Here is a 17,840-nt window from a genome sequence, read left to right as displayed (position 1 = left end):
AGGATAACACCTACTAATATATTTATCTTAGTAAATCAACCATTGTATAATATTTATAATGTTTCTGATTTCTGCCATGGACAGTGTTTCTTATATCCACTCCTCATCGGAAGTAACACCTCCCACCTCTATCCCAGTATCCCTGACCAGCCTCTCCTCACAGCCTCCAGTCACAGCTTGACCCACATAAAGGTAGAGTAACTGTGGGCGATGCACTCCACCAGGGACACAATACGCTCTTCATCATCTACCTATTTGCAACTACTCCACGAACAGTACCATGTGAATCTGTGGCATATTCTACACCACACAATGCTGATTAATATTTAAACTGTGTATACCAAAACATCCTCCCACATATTACGCAGCTGTAGTCATGCTAGTAATGGCCACCGCTGTAATTACTCTCATTTGTCAAAAGCGGGATCTTGATTTATGGTCAAATTAAAAATATACCGGAAAGGAAGCTCCGTGCCTGTGACTGGGAGGGGGGGGTGGGGAGCGGGGGGTGATTAATGCTGTGCCATTACAGATTGGCATGATCCGAACGCGCACCCTGCCACGGCACACCTATCTGCACAGGCGATATGGGAGATGACGGCGGTGTGGGCAGGCGCCTGGGTGGCACTAACAGAGGGGAGGGGGGAGTTGAGGAGAAAAGATGAGCGAGTTGAGTGGCCATATTTAGAAAGTGGAGCAACAGTGTGTGGGGCAGACACTGTGCTTAAGACTGAAGTGAGATACAGGAAAACGCCTTAACACTTCTGCAAGCTAATTTACAGCAGAATATGGCATTTCACCGCATAAACAAAAATAACCTTTGGGCATGGTTAATATCATGGTAAATAATGTGACAGTGCTATTCTTGTTGTGTTTGTGCCTTGAGGTGTAGTTTTAATAAACAGAAAGCATACGATAGGGCTCTGTGGTGTGGTTTAAAGCCTATACGAGGCTGCGTTTTCTATAATTTATGCAAACATATGGAGAGAAATGCAAATTGTGACAGCAGTAAAATATAAAAATAGACCATTTTTATTTAGGCATATTCATATATTGTGTGGAACGTGTGGTGCTGGAGCCTTAAAGGTATAGAAGAGTTGGGATAGTCTCATCCATAAGTTTGTTTTTTTTTGCAAAATAGAAGAACAGATGGCAGGAAAAAAACAAGGGACTGCTCATCAGGTTAGGATCATTCCCAAAGACTGCACAAAGAAGTGGACTAAGAGAGTGTGATGTCTCTCATAGCGTTTGATTCCAGCTAAATGAAGCTCATCGAAGCTAACAGTTATGGAGCCAATTTGGAGCCGAGTTCCATATTTGAAAGTCCAACCGCGAGTATCATAGCAACCAAAGAGTCAATCCGGAGCGAGGTTGTTGAAGGTAACGCCCCTTCCTGTCCAAATCACTGGTGTAGCAAGGAGCAGGCGTGTAGCAAACCTGTTGCTAACTCTGGCAGGAGCAACCAAAGCGGAAGAAGGTGCCTGATTTGTCTGCTATTAATGTTCATATCTTGAATTACGAACACAAAAGCAAAATAGCAATACCAGGATCATGCAGAGCGGGTTAATACAAACATTTTAAGAACAAAATGACAAGCCTGAGAGCAGCAGTGAATGAGAGAGGGGCCACGGTTTTTCATTAGAAAGTGAATTGGAGCCAGAGTCAATGGAGTCTATGGTCAAAGCGAAACAATCCTAGACTATAACAAAAGAACTAAGACATTTCAAGAAGGTGTTCCCCATTGAATGTGTGGTATGTTCAACCTTATTATTTCTACTAGCAACTATGAAACTATGAAAGAAAATGTATAAATGTATAAGCTTTGGTTTATTATAATAGAACATCCAATATAATAAACCAAACTGTTGTTACCAATGTGCGCCAAGGGACCAGTAAAGTTCACCACCTAAACTGTGAATATCAGCCCGGTATAAGAGCTCCTGAATAAAACTGTTGCACTTTGTCCTGTTCGTCTAATTTATCGAAAACTGTGCAAGATTTTTGCTCTATTAAATTGCTTGTGTGTGATAAAGTCGTGGGAAACACAGCACGGTGCCAGTGAACAGGTTTTAATACGCTCTAGGCCCAATGCCAGACAAATGCACACCGGCACCAGCTCCAACCTCACGGAACAAGTCAAGAGGGCCACTTTCATGTTTTTAAGTCCAGGGCCACGCTTAATCAACATTTGGAGCGCTTCTGTGTTTTTGCCGGTAATAACGGCAATGGGGGGCACTGCAAGAGACAGATAAGGTCCCTATTTTCCTGACATTTTATCAGCTGTCAATGTGATATGCCCTGTAGCTTTACACTGCACTATAAAAGCACGCTTCTTCCTCAGGTCTGCATAAATCATTGAACTTGTGTCTATGTTTTAATGATCCTGTTGGATTAGTGGAAAGGGTAAGCCCAGTGAGTGGCATAGCTGATGTTCTTGAAGAGCTATTATTTCTGACAGCCTGCCAGCTCTGTGACAGCGGAGTTCTCGGCTGCCACCTCAGAGAAGACTGAAGACAAACAGTGAAGGTAAGGTCAGGTATAAGAAGAATCAATCAACCCTGATGCTGCATTTTGTGTATGTATAAGGTGGAAGATGCTTTTAACAACTGGATGGGTTGGATGGCTATATTGTGGCTTAAAGGGGATTAGGGTCCGTGACATGAACAGGATTTAATTGCCTGAAACACATTTGCATTGGTATGAATAGGAGAAAAGGTCATTTTTCAGTTTTCGAGGAAATGGAAAAGAAAAAAATACTGCATAAGTCAAAAAGATGACTTCAGTGGTTTGTGTTGGTTCTGATTGGCCGAGCACGGAGCCACAGATGCAACAGAGTCTCGAGAGGAGAATGAGACAAAAATCTTAATTTGGCCTGTCATCTGTAGTAATTTGAAAATATATGAGGTCAGTTTTGGTTGCATGTATTTATAAGGTAGAGGAGTACAGTGAGTCTCAGAAAGTAGCATGTAGATGACAGACAAACCCTGATTATGTGCCCATTTGCCTCTTCTGTTTGTCAGCTCTAGCCCTTAGCCAAGATGGATGTCCTTGAACTCCTGCTCTGCGCCAACAGGTATCCCCCCTGGCAGACCCCTCCCCTGGCTGGTAATTACACAGGAGGTCTTCGGCAGGTGGCAGTGGGAGCCACACATTTCCATAAATCTGCATGTGACACTGGGGCTGGCTGCAGCCGCTGGCACATGCATGAATCACACTCTCACTCAGCACACATTTGCTCAAATTGAACAAAATGGATGGCACTGGGGGGAGATGGTAACAATGTGCTCTTTGTGGAAGTGTGAATGCTGCTGAATTATCTGTGCCACCAATATATGCACTACATGTTTCACATGCAATACTGCACTGCAATGTCAGCCTCATTAAAGGGGCACTGTGGAACTTTTCTGCCTGGGATATCCATTTCCATGAAACCTACCACATAACAAGTTCCAGGTCAGATCTGTGGATTGGTGATTCCTCTCACTGAAAATGTAAGACATCTTTGGCCATAAGAACACCTGTAATTGCAGCAGTGTAATTACATCTCAGTGGAGTGAAGCAGGTGGTGGAGTCCAAACATGGAAAGTTACATAGTGTCAAAATCAGCAGAAACAGTTTCAAAAAATATATCAAGTAAGCAAGGCTCTTGCCGATTCATTTTCACCATATGCCGGGCCGGTGTTGGCTGTGAGAGGGTGAAAGGCTTCCCTATAGTAATAAGAAATTTAAATAATTGTTAACAAAATGTTACAAATATAATATGAAAATATGGTAATAATATGGCCTGGGTATAATGGTAAAATGAAAGGCACAAAAGCACAGCGCGTCATATTTGCGTGCACATGTCTGTGGTTGTGTCCAGCCCCATAAGCAGAGGCCCCCTGCGGTGTGAGATGTTAGTGCTGACAGGAGCATATTGAAGGTAATGAAAGCACTCTGTCGGCCTGCAGCGAGCACTAAAGCAGAACTGAGTCCTGTCTTCAACTACATGCACCGCTGAACCTCCAGATGACAAAATGCTTCACTGGCTGACCGAATCACACACAATAATACGGCGAAAAGGACCACACAAGATTGAAAGAAAATGTTCAGATTTGTCATATGTTGCTGTCAAGGTGGAAGCACTTCCAAATCGGAAAACCTGTCAGTGTTGGGCACCAGGCTCAAAATGACATAAAAATATGACACTTGGAAAAAATACAATTCTTCTTACACATGCTACAGTCAGTCTATTGTGTCTTTATACTAATCAAAAAAGACTTAATACTTCATAAATCACAAACTAAACAACACACAACACATTTCTTTCGTGTGAAGTCATGTTGTTAAAATGTAACTACACTATTCACTCCTGACGTTACAGTGACAGTTTTCTCGAATTTATGGAAACATATGGAGAGAAATGCTAATTGTGACAGCAGTTAAATATAAAAATATAAATTGTGTGGAACATGGGTGTGGTGCTGGAGACGCAAAGCTGTAGAAGAATTAGGATCGTCTCAACCACAAATTATTTTTTGGCAAAATAGAATCACAAATGACAGGAAAAACGATTTTAAAAAAGAAGGGGACTGCTCATCAGGTTAGGCTCATTCCCATAAATCAAAGAAGTGAACTACGCGAGTGTGACTTCTCCCATTGCGACTGACTCAAGCAAAATGAAGCTCATCGAGGCTGGCAGTTATGGGGCGAATTTGGAGTTGAGTTCCATGTTTGGAATTCCAACGGCGAGTGTCAGAACTTTTGTATTAAGTCATGTTATTAAAATGTAACTACACTGTTCAACCCTGATTATACTTTTACTGAAAAGTCCAGTGAACATTAAAACCATTTTAGCTCACTTTCTCTAAATATCTGGCACTTAGTAGAGCAAAACCTTCTGTAGCCTTCAAAAACCTAAAACTTCACACAGCAAAGGACAGGACGGGACATGCACTGTGGGTCGAAAACATATAGTACTTTCTGCATCACTGTCTTCACTATGGCAATGTGTTTTTTTCCGCTTACCTGGATATGTGAATTATTCTATTTGTATTTTAAACAAAAGTAATCCCCTTTTTTGCGATACCAATGTAAAGGTGCCCAATAGTATCTTTAAAGGTCCCTATAATGCAGAGTGTTTAAACTTTTCTCATTAAGGGCCACATATAAAAACACAGACAAAGGTGAGGGCCGATTGAGGGCCATAGACTGGTCGCCAATACAATAAATACTTCAAATCTGCGTTATTACTACAAGTAAGACCGAACCACTAGACCTTTATTCATGCTTACATCCTCAGTGGGACACGTTAAATATTTGATATGGGCTTGTTAAAGTAGATTTTCAGAAATATACAGTAAAAAGTATTGTTTAAGGTAATATGGGCCAATTCACCTGGAAGAAAAAAGAAGAAAAAATAGTCTGAGGGACGTGTTTGGCCCCCGAGCCACAGTTTGGGCATGCCTGCTATAATGTGTCCTCAGTAAGAGCTGATTATGGTAAATACAATGATCAAATGAGATACTTTGTCATACTATCAGATGGAGGGGCAAGAGACAGTTGTCCCTGTTGATTACACTGTACTTTACCATGAAATATCCAAAAGATAAATTTACGTTCAAATGTTGAACTTGATCATTTGTACTAGTGATTATACCCAAGTACTCATTTTATTACAACACAAATCTGCATTTTAACAATAGAAATTTTAGCTGCCCCCATCTGTAGTAAATATTATTGGTCGTCCAGCTCTGATCCATAGTAAAAGCCAAAAGTAAAATCTGAAACACAATAATTTCAAGGGCAGAAAAATACTGTAAAAAAATTAAATACAAATAAAAAATAACATAGAAAGATACTACATAGTAAAACTTTATTCCAATGAAAGATTTCTGCATGTTTAAAGTGTCTCCTAGTTGAGAGGTCTACTCTAAACTGGCAGCATGGATAATCCTGCTTCTCTTTCCCATTTCACACCGTACTGTACAGTCAAATAAAGTCCACAGGCCAAAGAAAACTCCTTGTGTTAACTTTGTGCATCATGCGATCTGAATGAAAAAAGTGCGAGAAAAAGAGTATGCCAAGTGTGCTGCCGCAGAGAAAGAGAGTGGAACCAGCAGTCCGATGAATGAAGAATGGTTTAAGTGAAGCGTGAGGTAAGCAGACATAAGTGAAAGCCCACAGGATGAGGGAGCCAGCCCATATTATACTGCAGATTCCCTTTGAGACCGAAGCAGAGCCGGGCCCTCAGTCCCAGCAGAACGCAGCACACCAATACATTGTGGCAGCATTGTGGAGCTGAGATTGGAAAGAGACTGCTGTGTGCAAGTGTACAAACCTGTTGGGAATCACACAGTGGAATGCAATGACAGAGATTTCCAGATTCGGAAAATATGTAGAGGAAAGATATAGCTGCATAGTTTTAGGCGAGATACTGTTTTGTAAGTACAATATGATTCATACTGCAGTGGTGAACTGAGCTGAATATATTCCCAGAGAAATTCATTAAAAGTAAGTCTTGGGATTACAGCATTGTCTTTAAATGTCTAAACGATAAATGTCACTGTTTAATGCGCTCCCTGGTTAAAATCTATATCTTATAATCTTATAATCACTTCAAAAATAGGAGGAGCACTGCGCTATAGCCTGTACTTAGCCAAATCTCTGTGAAGCAAAATTACAGGGTGCTGCTAAAAAGAAATACCTTCTAAAGACTGAATATTTCTCCACCTGTGCAGCACAATATATTTTATTTTGTACATTCTCTGAACATAAGAGGGAGCGTTTTGTTAAATCAAACTTCTACTTGCTTTGATAAGTTCATCAGGATTACAGATGGGCCAATATATACATTTTTTTCATTGCTGATGTTGATACTGATTGTTTAGAATGCAGAGAAACCAATAACAAATGGCCTATAAACTCTATAAAGCCTATATTTTTGGCCCGATATACAAGGCTGATTTGGATTATTTTCCTCAAATTATATAATTGGACTAAAATCTCATCCACAAACCTGGATAAGAGAGCTGTTTAGCCATGTTTGTGCAGTGTCAAGGTCAAATAAAGATCTGGTTGGCCCAAATATCAGCCTAGGCAAGAGATTTAAGGTCAGTAGCCGACATGCTAAAAAGTGCAACATATCGCTCTATCTCTAATCATGATTATTCAGAATTGAGTCAGTTCTCCCAAATAGTCCTACTGGAGGGTGTACCCGTGTTGTCAGTGTCACTTCATCACTTCATCATCACATTACACATTTCTGTAATCTGCAGTGCAATCAGAGAATCATCAAAATGAAAGAGAAGAGGGGCATACTTGGTGATTAAAAAAATAAATAAATAAATACAAAACTAAAAAGTATTTGCTGTTTTTATCCCAACTTTACATTTTCAATATTTAAAATGTTTATATTTAAGACTGAACCACTATCAAAGACTCAAACGAGATGAAATTATGCCCTGATTATCCAGCTCTTCCAGCACAGTGTTGTCTTTGCTCAAGCAGACTTTCACAATAGCCACAACATATGCAAACACACTGAATGCATTCAAAGTTAACACTGAGCCTAAAGCTTCCTTCAGGGACAAAACAAAAACGTCTGTGTAAATAGCAGCCAATCAAGGAGAATAATTCATCCAGACAAATTATCGTGTGTCTATTTTGGTGCAAGAAAAGGAACACTTGTATCTGTTGTTTGGAACAAGATTCCTCATGAATTTTAATACACGAGCCCAGTGGCAAAAGGATTGTTTAGCAAAATTATGGGCAAATCTGCGCCTTCAAATCCTCAAATTAAGCCAATCAACTAAATATTGTCTAGTACAATTTGCAACTTTAAATAAGACATACCATTGTGAGAGCTGACTATCTTCATCTGTCCCTGTAACTGATAGACAAGTTTCACCCTTTAAGTTTTATATTGTTTGTAGCCGGAAAAACAAGCACATATTAAAGGGCCTGTACCCATTTTTGTCTTTGGGTCAACTATGTACGGTCTGCATTTGATTCTTAAGTGTTTTATTGTCATCAGGAAGTGCACAGTTTACATACATGTCGTCATTAGCTTTACCGTTTCACCCTCAAAACTCAGCTTCAGCCCCTAAAAGTTGTGAAAAGCACTTATAAACTCATCGCTGTGAATAATTAAGATGTTCAAAATGTTCATTAAAGGCCCTATGTTACTCAAAATTGTCTCTTGTGAGATTTAAGCCATGTTAAAATGTTACCTCATCAAAAACACACCTGAAGTTTTGTTTCATGTTTGAATAACCCTTTATTATTATCTGCCCACATCTCCAAAGCTCAAAATGCTGTTTCACATTGTGATGTCATGAAGTGGTAGTTATCAAGTTAGCAGCTACCTTTTATCTTTACTTCAACAGAGATTGGAAATCCCGGGGCTAAAAGCATCCAGATAATTGTAGTGAAGTTGTATGGAGCTTTAAAACACAGTGCAGCACTTCCTGTATCACCACATGACATCACAAGGTGGAGTGTTTTCTGTTTGAGAGAAAAACTCAGCCTAAATATGCCAACGCCCCTTCCCGCCTGCACTGTTGGTTGTCACTTAGCAGCTCTGTTAATTAAACCTGTTGCCTAACGCTAGCGGGAGTGACCTCAGGGAAAGAAGGCGCCTGATTTGTCTGTTATTAATGTTCATATCTTGATTTATAGACACAATAGCAAAATAACAAAGTGCCAGGATGATGTAGGCAGTTAGCAGGTTAGCTATGTCCATTTATATTTACAGTCTATGGTGTGATGAGACAGTAGTACAGCACTTTATCTAGACAGCAGTAGTTAAAGTTTGAGGACTTTTGACTGACCTTGTAGCAGCGACTGGCCTTTATGGAACGGTCCGGAGTGCACCACCTGGTAGTGTTTGACCTGAAATCCGGGGACACAGCCCTCGTGGCCTCCATCCTCCTGGCCGCCCATACAAGTGACCTGCGCACAGAAAACAAGGACAACATCAGAAAAACTCCCAAAGCGTTCGACAAGAGGTTACATCATATTGCTGCATTAAAGTCAATATGTCAAGTCAAGGCGTATCACTGTGTAAGGAAACAAAACAGAAACCAGGGTCAAATCATTCGCAGCAGAGCAAAAACTGGTATCTGTAGTTGGTTAATAACAAAATAACAGTATATTCTTTTTTAAGGGATGTTAGGTTTCCAGTCAAGGTTAAGTCGGCCCAAAAGAAAAGTTTAAATCTTCTCGTTTTGTTACTTTCAGCAGTTAAAGCCCTGTTGGATTCTTTCTTTTCATATATGGACAGATTTTATGTTACTACTGACAGGGAAGCAGTGCACAGTGCATTCGTTTACTCAGGGGGGACTAAGAGCCAACAGTTTGCAGAGTTATATTTCTAAATGATGTGAAAGTGAAGAAAATACTCTCTGTGTGACTTGTTTTTGCCATTCTTAACGAAATTTAAAGGGCCCATATTACACTTTTTTCTGATCTATGTTATAATGTTATTTCCTCATCACAAACGTACCTGGAGTTGTATTTTGTTTCATTCACATGTTTAACGCACAAATCCTGGATATTTAGGCTGAGTTGTTCTCACAGAAAACAGTCAGTTCCACCTTGTGATGTCATGTGGTGATACAGGAAGTGCTCCGCTGTGTTGTTAAACTCCATACACCTTCACTAGAATCATTTGGATGATTTCAGACATGGAATCGACCATTTCTACTGAACTAAAGGTAAAAGATAGCTGTTAAACTAAAAACTACCACTTCATGACATCACAAGGTGGAACAGAGCTTTGAATCTGTAGATAGTCTAATAATGCATGGTTACCTAAACATGTTTGACTGAAACAAAACACAACTCCAGCTCTGTTTTTGAGCACTATAACATGGTTTATAGCTTTTTTGTGTGTGGGTAACGCTTATTTTGTGTTATATAAGACCTTTAAATGTTGCCAACTATTGAGCTGAGATTTGTATTTTGTCTCTTGATTAGTGAGCAGATTGCAATTCCATGAGCACGCCTTCTATTTAAACTATGCTAATGTGAACTCATTTTAAGTATAGGTTACAGTAAGTTAAATTCATTTAGTTTTATGAGCTTGTTCAGCTAAAGGAAACAATTACAGAAAAAATATAGAAATGCCGACATACTGTATATCATAAAAAACAAACAATACTTTTTATATTGCAGCAGTCTTGAACTGAATTAAAGGATCATCTAAACGTTCTATATTTCAGTCAGAAATCCAAGGCAGGGTGTAGTTTTCTAATTTCCCGTATAACAGAAGAACAAAGATTGTCTTGTCAGCTTTGACATCTCTTTCCCCTGCAAAGCCTCATCTTCAAGATATGTTTGTGACTCCCCCAGGGAATCTAATGACATGCATTCATTGATTTGTTGAGCTGCTTGTCTGTCTGATGTCTCTGTACAGAGTGTGATTGGCTCTCTTTAACTTCACCACAATGGAGCACAGGGATTACTAGGACAGGGCCATGTACAGGAAACAAAAGCACCGGCTACAGAAAAACACTATCTATCCAGCAGGCACAATTACCATGCTCACTCTGTGTCTTAGCCACACTAAATTGGGTATTGTGTAGCTGCTTAATGAGATGATCGACAAAGAGGCAGCGAGGTAAATAAATCTGTAAGCATTTAGCGGCATGTGCAGACAAACCGAAACCCAGCATCAGTGCACATTTAACACGGTATACAGTAAACAGAGAGAAAGTTCACTTCACGATACTTTATCCAAATGTTAGCCAAATGTTTTGAAGTATTTGTACTTTAAAAAAAACACAAAATGGACAAAATTGGACTTTTGAAGAACAGATTAGATTAGAATGGCTTTTATTTATATTAGAAGACCATAGTTACATTAAAGAAACTACTATTTTGAAGTGTTGAAATAAAAATTATACTACTGCTACTGCTACTGCTACTACTACTACTACTACTACTACTAATAATAATCATAATGCACAAATAATATGCCACACCTTTCACGACCCAAAGTGCTTTAGATTGCATTGTCCATTCACTCCTCACTCACCCACAATAAATCCCTCAATCCCACCCAATTTCAGCAGTGTGGGTAAAGTGCCTTGCCCGAGGACAGTTTACACTAGGGCCACTGTCACTCCGTTGCAGTACGCTGGAATGCAGTGGCCTCCCATCGAAGTATTGACCAGCCCCAACCCTGTTTAGCTTCAAAGATCAGACGACAATCAACATTCTCAAGGTGCTATGGCTAAGTGGTAGGCTAAGTTGAATTCTTGAGTCCAGTTGGAGATTTAAATCCACAACTCCAGTTCTGTTTGTGATGAGGAAAAAACATTATAACATAGATCAGAAAATAGTGAGATATAGAACTTTGAAGGTAAGTCAGAAATAACTTTGGATCGCTGCAAACTAGTTCTGTTTTTCACATTTTTAAGACTGTAAAAATCAGGAACAGCACTTTTAATGGTAGAAGCAACAAATGGTAGAAGGTCAAATTGTGCTACTAGACCTGTTTCCAACCTTTTTTTGTCTATGTAAACCATTTTTTGCAGTTGAGTAGACCTATAAGGAAATGCAAATGTTGAATTATAGAACAAAAAAAAAAAATCTCTAATCTCAATCAGTGAGCGCATTACAGTTCCATGAGCAGATGAACTCGCAGGAATCGGATGCATAGATTGTATAAAGAGGTAGATTAAGGGAGCGTGACGTCACCAACAGCGTTCGGCTCCAGACAAATGAAGCTTGTTGAGGCTTGCAGCTATAGGGGCGAATTTGGAGCTCCATATTTGGAAATTCGACGCGAGTATCATAGCGACCAAAGAGCCAATCCGGAGCGAGGGTGTTGAAGGTAACGCCCCTTCCCGTCCGCACTGCTGGTTTAACAGGGAGCAGGCGCAACGCTATCAATCAGACCTGTTGCTAACGCTACATTGTGCATTCTCAAGGTGGTATGGCTGCATAAGTTCACTTTTTGAGTTTAAATCTCCCCTTTTTTTTAACCAGGTCTTCTCGATGAAATTGCAACTTTCCCAAAATAAATTTATACAAAGAAACCAACAAAAACAAGCCAGTGCTTTCATTCCTCTGTGAATTATAATTAGGTAAACGCTACGTTGGGCAAGCACTAATACTAAACTGCCTTTCTATCTCGATGGAGTTTATATGTCTCCGAGTACTCCTGCGGGCCCTCGCCAATTACAAACTCAAAATCTATTTATGAATTTCTTTTTTTTTTTTTCTTTTTTTTTTTTTTTTTTTGCAAAACACTGATTTCACTACATCATAAATATTATAATTGCTTCCACACTGTACAAAAACAAAAGCTAATCTAACTAGAGCGTATTTAAGCTTTGATGCAGACAAATGGAGGAGGGTCCTGAGAGAGGCAGAACCAGATGTATTGGTCTGACATAGATCGGTTTGCATGGGGGAGACATAAATACCGCTACCTATCGACAAGCACTTGGATAGCAGGTCTTTGGGTTTATGTTCTCTCTCCAAACGCCTGCTTGAAACACTCAATCAGGACGAACAATCCATATGCATATACCTCCCAAGCTTAGAGCCTTGCATTCGCACCAGCTCCAGTCAATAATTGAAGCTAAATAATGAGACCGTAGTACATGCATTCCATTGCACTAGCTGCAGGTAATACCACCATGTGTAGGAGTGTCCACTGAACAGAGGTGGGTGGTTCTCAGTTAGATTTACTTTTGAAGAAATTGTACTTCTCAAGAGTAGTTTTCGGACAACAAACTTACATACTTTTTTCAGATTTTTTTTACCTATCCTTTGAAAATACCAGATTTGGCGCAATATTTAATGTTTGCCTGGGAACGCCTTGGGGTCCCACCGGAGGAGCTGGAGGACGTGTCCGGGGTGAGGGAAGTCTGGGAGTCCCTGCTTAGACTGCTGCCCCCGCGACCCGGCCCCGGATAAGCGGAAGAAAATGGATGGATGGATGGATGGATTTAATGTTTTTGATGTTTCCCCCCCTTTTTTTTTTTTTACTCCTACTTGCATAACTTACCGCGTTTTGCCCATGATCCAGAATGCACACTTTTGTAATACTTAGGAAATGCAAGCCTGGTCACCTTTGACTTCCCCTGAGTTCAGATGGGAGTGATTGACAGGTGGATTAGCCAATCAGGGACACGCATGGTTCATATGTATCAAGACTGAAACGTACAGCAAATTTCAGCCGAATAAATGAGAGAAACACCTAAATCGGTTATTGTTATTATTATTATTATTAGTAGTAGTAGTAATAGTAGTAGTAGTATCAGTAGTAGTGGCAGTAGCAGTAGCATTAATAGGAGTTGTAGCAGTAGCAGGCGGGAGTGGTGACCAGACTGATGATATCGTTCTGTATAAAAACATATAGAGATTTATCATTCTGGACTAGCCAAGCAACCCACCTCTGTATGTAAGCAACAAGCAAGTCACAAGTCATACCACAATGTGTAGGACTGACCACAGATCCTGTAACTGTAGGCGTATGCATCACATCTCTGGGTCAGTTCATAGTTCCTAGAGTTTGACATCAGATTGAGTCCAAGTGTGAAGGAGCAGTCAGGTGATTAAGGCAATGACTTGCCAGACCGCACAGTAAATGTCACCTCTGCTCCAAATCAATAACGCCACAAGAATCCACAGTGCATCAGATGGTCGGCGAGATGGACGGAGCCAACCGTCTGGCCGTGCAGTGGTGGGCTGTGAGAGAGCCAGGAGGAGGTGTAAGAAGAAATGATGTGTGCTTATGCAGGAGAATGTGTGAATAAACTCAGACAGACAGCACAGCAGACAGGTCCAGGTAGAATAGCAACAGGCTGCTCGCTCTCATTTCTAAAAGATAGACAGGTGGGTATATAGGGTCCATTCTCTAGGTCTAGAAAGAATGTTTTTTGATATATATATATATTTTTTTTGCTTAAAGAAAGTTGATATAATGCATGATATGGATATAAACAAACCAAAGAAGTGCATTCTCACAACAATAACCTATTTTGAGACCACTGCCATGTACAGACATAAAAATATATGTTTGAAGTGAACAGGTTAATCAACAGAAAATTCCTCCTGATATGACATGGTTTCACTCATTTACAAGAATTAAGTCAGAAACTGTAACTAGTTTGTAAATAAGCATATATGAGCCAGTCTTTTAGAAAATTAAAGTCTCATTTTGCAGTGACTGGCATTTCACAAAAGCTTTGGCATTTCTGAAGGGATTACATTAAAATAATTGCTTTTTGCTTAGAAACAGACAATTTTCATAAGCCATATGTATCTTAGGCCAAAGGCCCCATACGTCTGAAACAATGGTATTTTTTATACATATGCATGTGTTTGTGTTGCCAGTGATGGAGGCAGTCAGCCAAGCAGCTCGCCAACAGTCTGACATTTTCTCCAGCCGCTGTCTTCCCTTCACACTCTGCTCCCTCTCCCTCAGTCCTGCACCACGCTACTGTTTCTATCAGGAAAAATGTCAGTGCACACACCGTCCACAGACCTGGCCACACACGGCTCAGGCCTGCGCCCTGGCCAGAGAGAGCCATGAGGGAGGGGAGGGCTAGAATCAATCAGAGGGAGGCTCACACACAAACCTGCAGCTGGCAGCTCACCCAGGCGTAGAGCACCTGAGTCAGGAAACCATCTGCTTTTTGGCCTGGTCTGAACAACCCTGGACACACCTGCTGCGTCCGGAGAACAAGGGCCGGAGAGGTAAACACACAAACACGATGCAGGCAGGAGATACAGGGCAGAGGCAAAGAGAGGGGGTGGCTGCTCTGCTGCCGAGGGTGGGGTAGTCACCAGTACATAATTAGACTATCAAGTTCATAATGTTAAAAACACAGGTGCTCCTTAGAAAACTGTGAGATGTTGAGGCTTGTACAAATGGAGCATATAATTAGGATTCCATAGATGTGACAAAAGTGTACAGTCAATGTATTTCAAGATCTCCAAACTTCAGATCCATGCACTTCCCCAGTGAAACAACGCCCTGCTATGAAGCAGTGGAATAGTGGCGAGGTGAATAGTTAATCATTCTTTGTTCAAACAGACACAGAGACACTTGCTGTAGACTACTCTAGGGACTGGTGACAGTCAGGCAGATCTGAGGCATTCTGTAGTGGTCTAATTAAAGGCCTCTTGTAAAGCATGGGCAGGTTATTCATTGATACTACCCAAAGAGCTGCTACCTGGCACAATGTGTAAAATAATGAGCACTTCTGTCCAACCCCTGTACAACACAATGGACCTACATTTTCAAAGCTGCATTCTCTTCATGCCTTCAGCTTCTATTGCAATGCAAATCCCAACTCCTTTGGGAATGTGGGGTTGTGTTGTAAGTGAGCAGGCATAACCCTGACAGTATCATTTCCTCACCAGCAGTCTGCTCAAATCCTGTCTCTCATTGGCAAAGCTTGTCAATACTTGCAGCTCACAGGCCTCAGTCAAGCGCACAGGAGAGAGAGAGGTGTGAAGTGAGACTGAAAAACAAGAGTGTCAGCTGCAAGCCCCAGCTGCTTCACAGCACAATTCATTTGAATGCACTTTATTTCTACCCATGGGGATTGGGCATGTCACTCAGACTACTTCAACTTTATTTGGCAGGTTCATTCACCTTGAATGGTCTAATAGCATCTGGAGGTAAACTTTAAAAGTTATGTCTAGACAATAACCACAGTTGGAACAGTAAAGAAAATTGTAGTGAATAATTTGCAACAATTTACGATTGGCCCACTCAGTTTGTGGATGGCCAGTGGCAATTAATTCAGCTATAGGTTGCACTATTATAGGTTACATGCTTTCATAAGTAGAGCGTTAACATAAACTCATGAAGAACTTTAAATATTTAGTCTCTACAAACTACACTTGACACACTCACTCATCAAGATAAAAACCTCATTAATGTCTTCTATTTTCTTACTTTTTGGCCTTTTCTAAACACTCTCAGACGCTGGACTTGTACTCTATAAATTAAAGTGGACTCACAAAGTCAGATACAACAGTCCCCTGAAGGTGAAACAGAGCCACTCTGACAGCGAGGTTCCACCTTTTCAGACAGAGTCACCTCCAGCCCACTGATACTATCGCACTTCGCTCTCAAAGGCTACAAATGGCAAAACAATTCAACTTTGAATGTCTCCAATCAAGAATAAGCATATCTCAGCTCAGAATCAACGGTTGCCGCACAGGGGTGGACAAGAGCACATAAAGAATGGGACGCAGTGTTTGTATTGGGTCACAAAGCCACTGTTATCTCGTGGTGTGTGTCTAAGGCCATTGTTCTGGAATGAGGGAGCCACGCTGGTATTGGCCCCGGTGGTCGTTACAAGTAAAGGATTGAGCTCCCCGTTTGTTTCTACTTGGGGTTTATCTGTCGTTATCGGCCCAGCCTTCTCCTGCTCAGCTGACCTCCATTCATCAAAAGTAACGGCCCGCTGCTGATTCACACTCCTCCGTCCTCCTTGAATTGACCTGCAACAAAACCTCTTCTTTTGTTTCTCTTGCATTTAAGCCACAGACATTTTTTTTTTTTTCTTCCCACAAACACAACTTTGAGCTTTTATAATTTCAAGTTGGAAGCTCGGGTTGAACAACTCCCTGTGTGTCTGGGGTAAAGTCATTCAATCTCCATGATGAAAAATAACTGTGTTTACTGTGGCTGCTTTCAAAAGTGCTCACAGGTGTAAAAAATAAGATCTCTGTGTATTTATTACAATCCACCAAAAATGCTTGAACCTGGAGAGACTCGAATGAAGGCAATATGTGAAGATAATGTATACTATTACAAATGATAACTATAATGAGATTGTTAGATCTCAGCAGGGAACGATGAGCTATGAGTATGAGGCACAGGGCAGGATATGACATGAACTTTCCGTATAAACACTGCTGGTGGTGAAAACAAAACCCTGAAAAAGAATGAAACTAAACTTCTCCAAAGGCTGTGCTGAGGTGCAGGAGGGCTGTGAGAGCTGGACTCCCAAATGAAGAAGTGATGGGCTGAGTTTATCAAGAGTTGGTTGAGTGGAGATAGGTCGAACTGAGCATAGCTGGGAAGGACAGTGGAGATAGCCGGTGCAGAGGAGGCAGCAGGGAGAAATCTTTGATTTTGTCCCAGTACAGGTTCAGTGTAAAAGCAGATCTTAAGCCCAGGAGACACTGCATACGTATTTCGCCCCACATATGTATGAAAACTGCATTTTTGGACTCATATTTTTTAGTCGATGATTTCAGAAAATAGTATCCAACCTTTTTTATGCTTGACTTGAGCGTAGGGTGTGTATCCCATTAAAAATAAAACACAAAAAATGCATTTGTTGTTGTTTTTGTCCAGTTATTATTGTGTAGATTGAAGGAGCCCAGGTTCAGAAAGACTGAATTTGTCATTGCGTTCACCCTCGGCTGTGGTTTCACACGTGCGCTCATGTAAACTCTGACACCTGCAGAGTCTTTGGCCTCTTAGGGTCAAAGTGAGACCGATGTGGGCTGTCTCCATCCATTTATAAATAGTCATCTTTGTCCTTTTATCCTTAACGAGAAAGACTACTTGAACTTTATTCTGTAGGTTTATTCGTTGTTATCATTAGCACGATGGCATTACCACAACTCTGACCTGGTACAGCCCCTTAAACAACTGAGGCTGGGGGCGGAGTTTAGGTGTTTAGTCCCATTTCAGGATAAAAGTACACATTAAGAGGGATATTTGCTTTCTGCTAGCCACTCTGTCACCATAACATTCAGAGCTATAACTGCAACCGTAACTTATAATCAAACAGATATTACGCATATCGGGCTTATATAGTAGTTTTCAGCTCAGGTATTAAACATTTAACAATCACAAATGGAAAAAGACCTCA

The 17,840-nt window shown here is 40.7% G+C and overlaps 1 protein-coding gene across 1 annotated transcript in view; it reads right to left on the bottom strand.

The window, feature by feature from the left end:
- Window positions 1–17,840, bottom strand: part of cdh13 (cadherin 13, H-cadherin (heart)) — a 334,193-nt gene that overhangs the window by 253,321 nt on the left and 63,032 nt on the right. Inside the window, exon 2 of the mRNA XM_055222714.1 lies at window positions 8,811–8,931. Within this exon, the coding sequence (XP_055078689.1) occupies window positions 8,811–8,931 (121 nt within the window). The remainder of the gene's footprint in view (window positions 1–8,810; window positions 8,932–17,840) is intronic.

Source organism: Periophthalmus magnuspinnatus, chromosome 6 (genome assembly GCF_009829125.3).
Source record: "Periophthalmus magnuspinnatus isolate fPerMag1 chromosome 6, fPerMag1.2.pri, whole genome shotgun sequence".
Taxonomy (NCBI): domain Eukaryota; kingdom Metazoa; phylum Chordata; class Actinopteri; order Gobiiformes; family Gobiidae; genus Periophthalmus; species Periophthalmus magnuspinnatus.
This window is presented reverse-complemented; position numbering and strand designations above follow the sequence as displayed.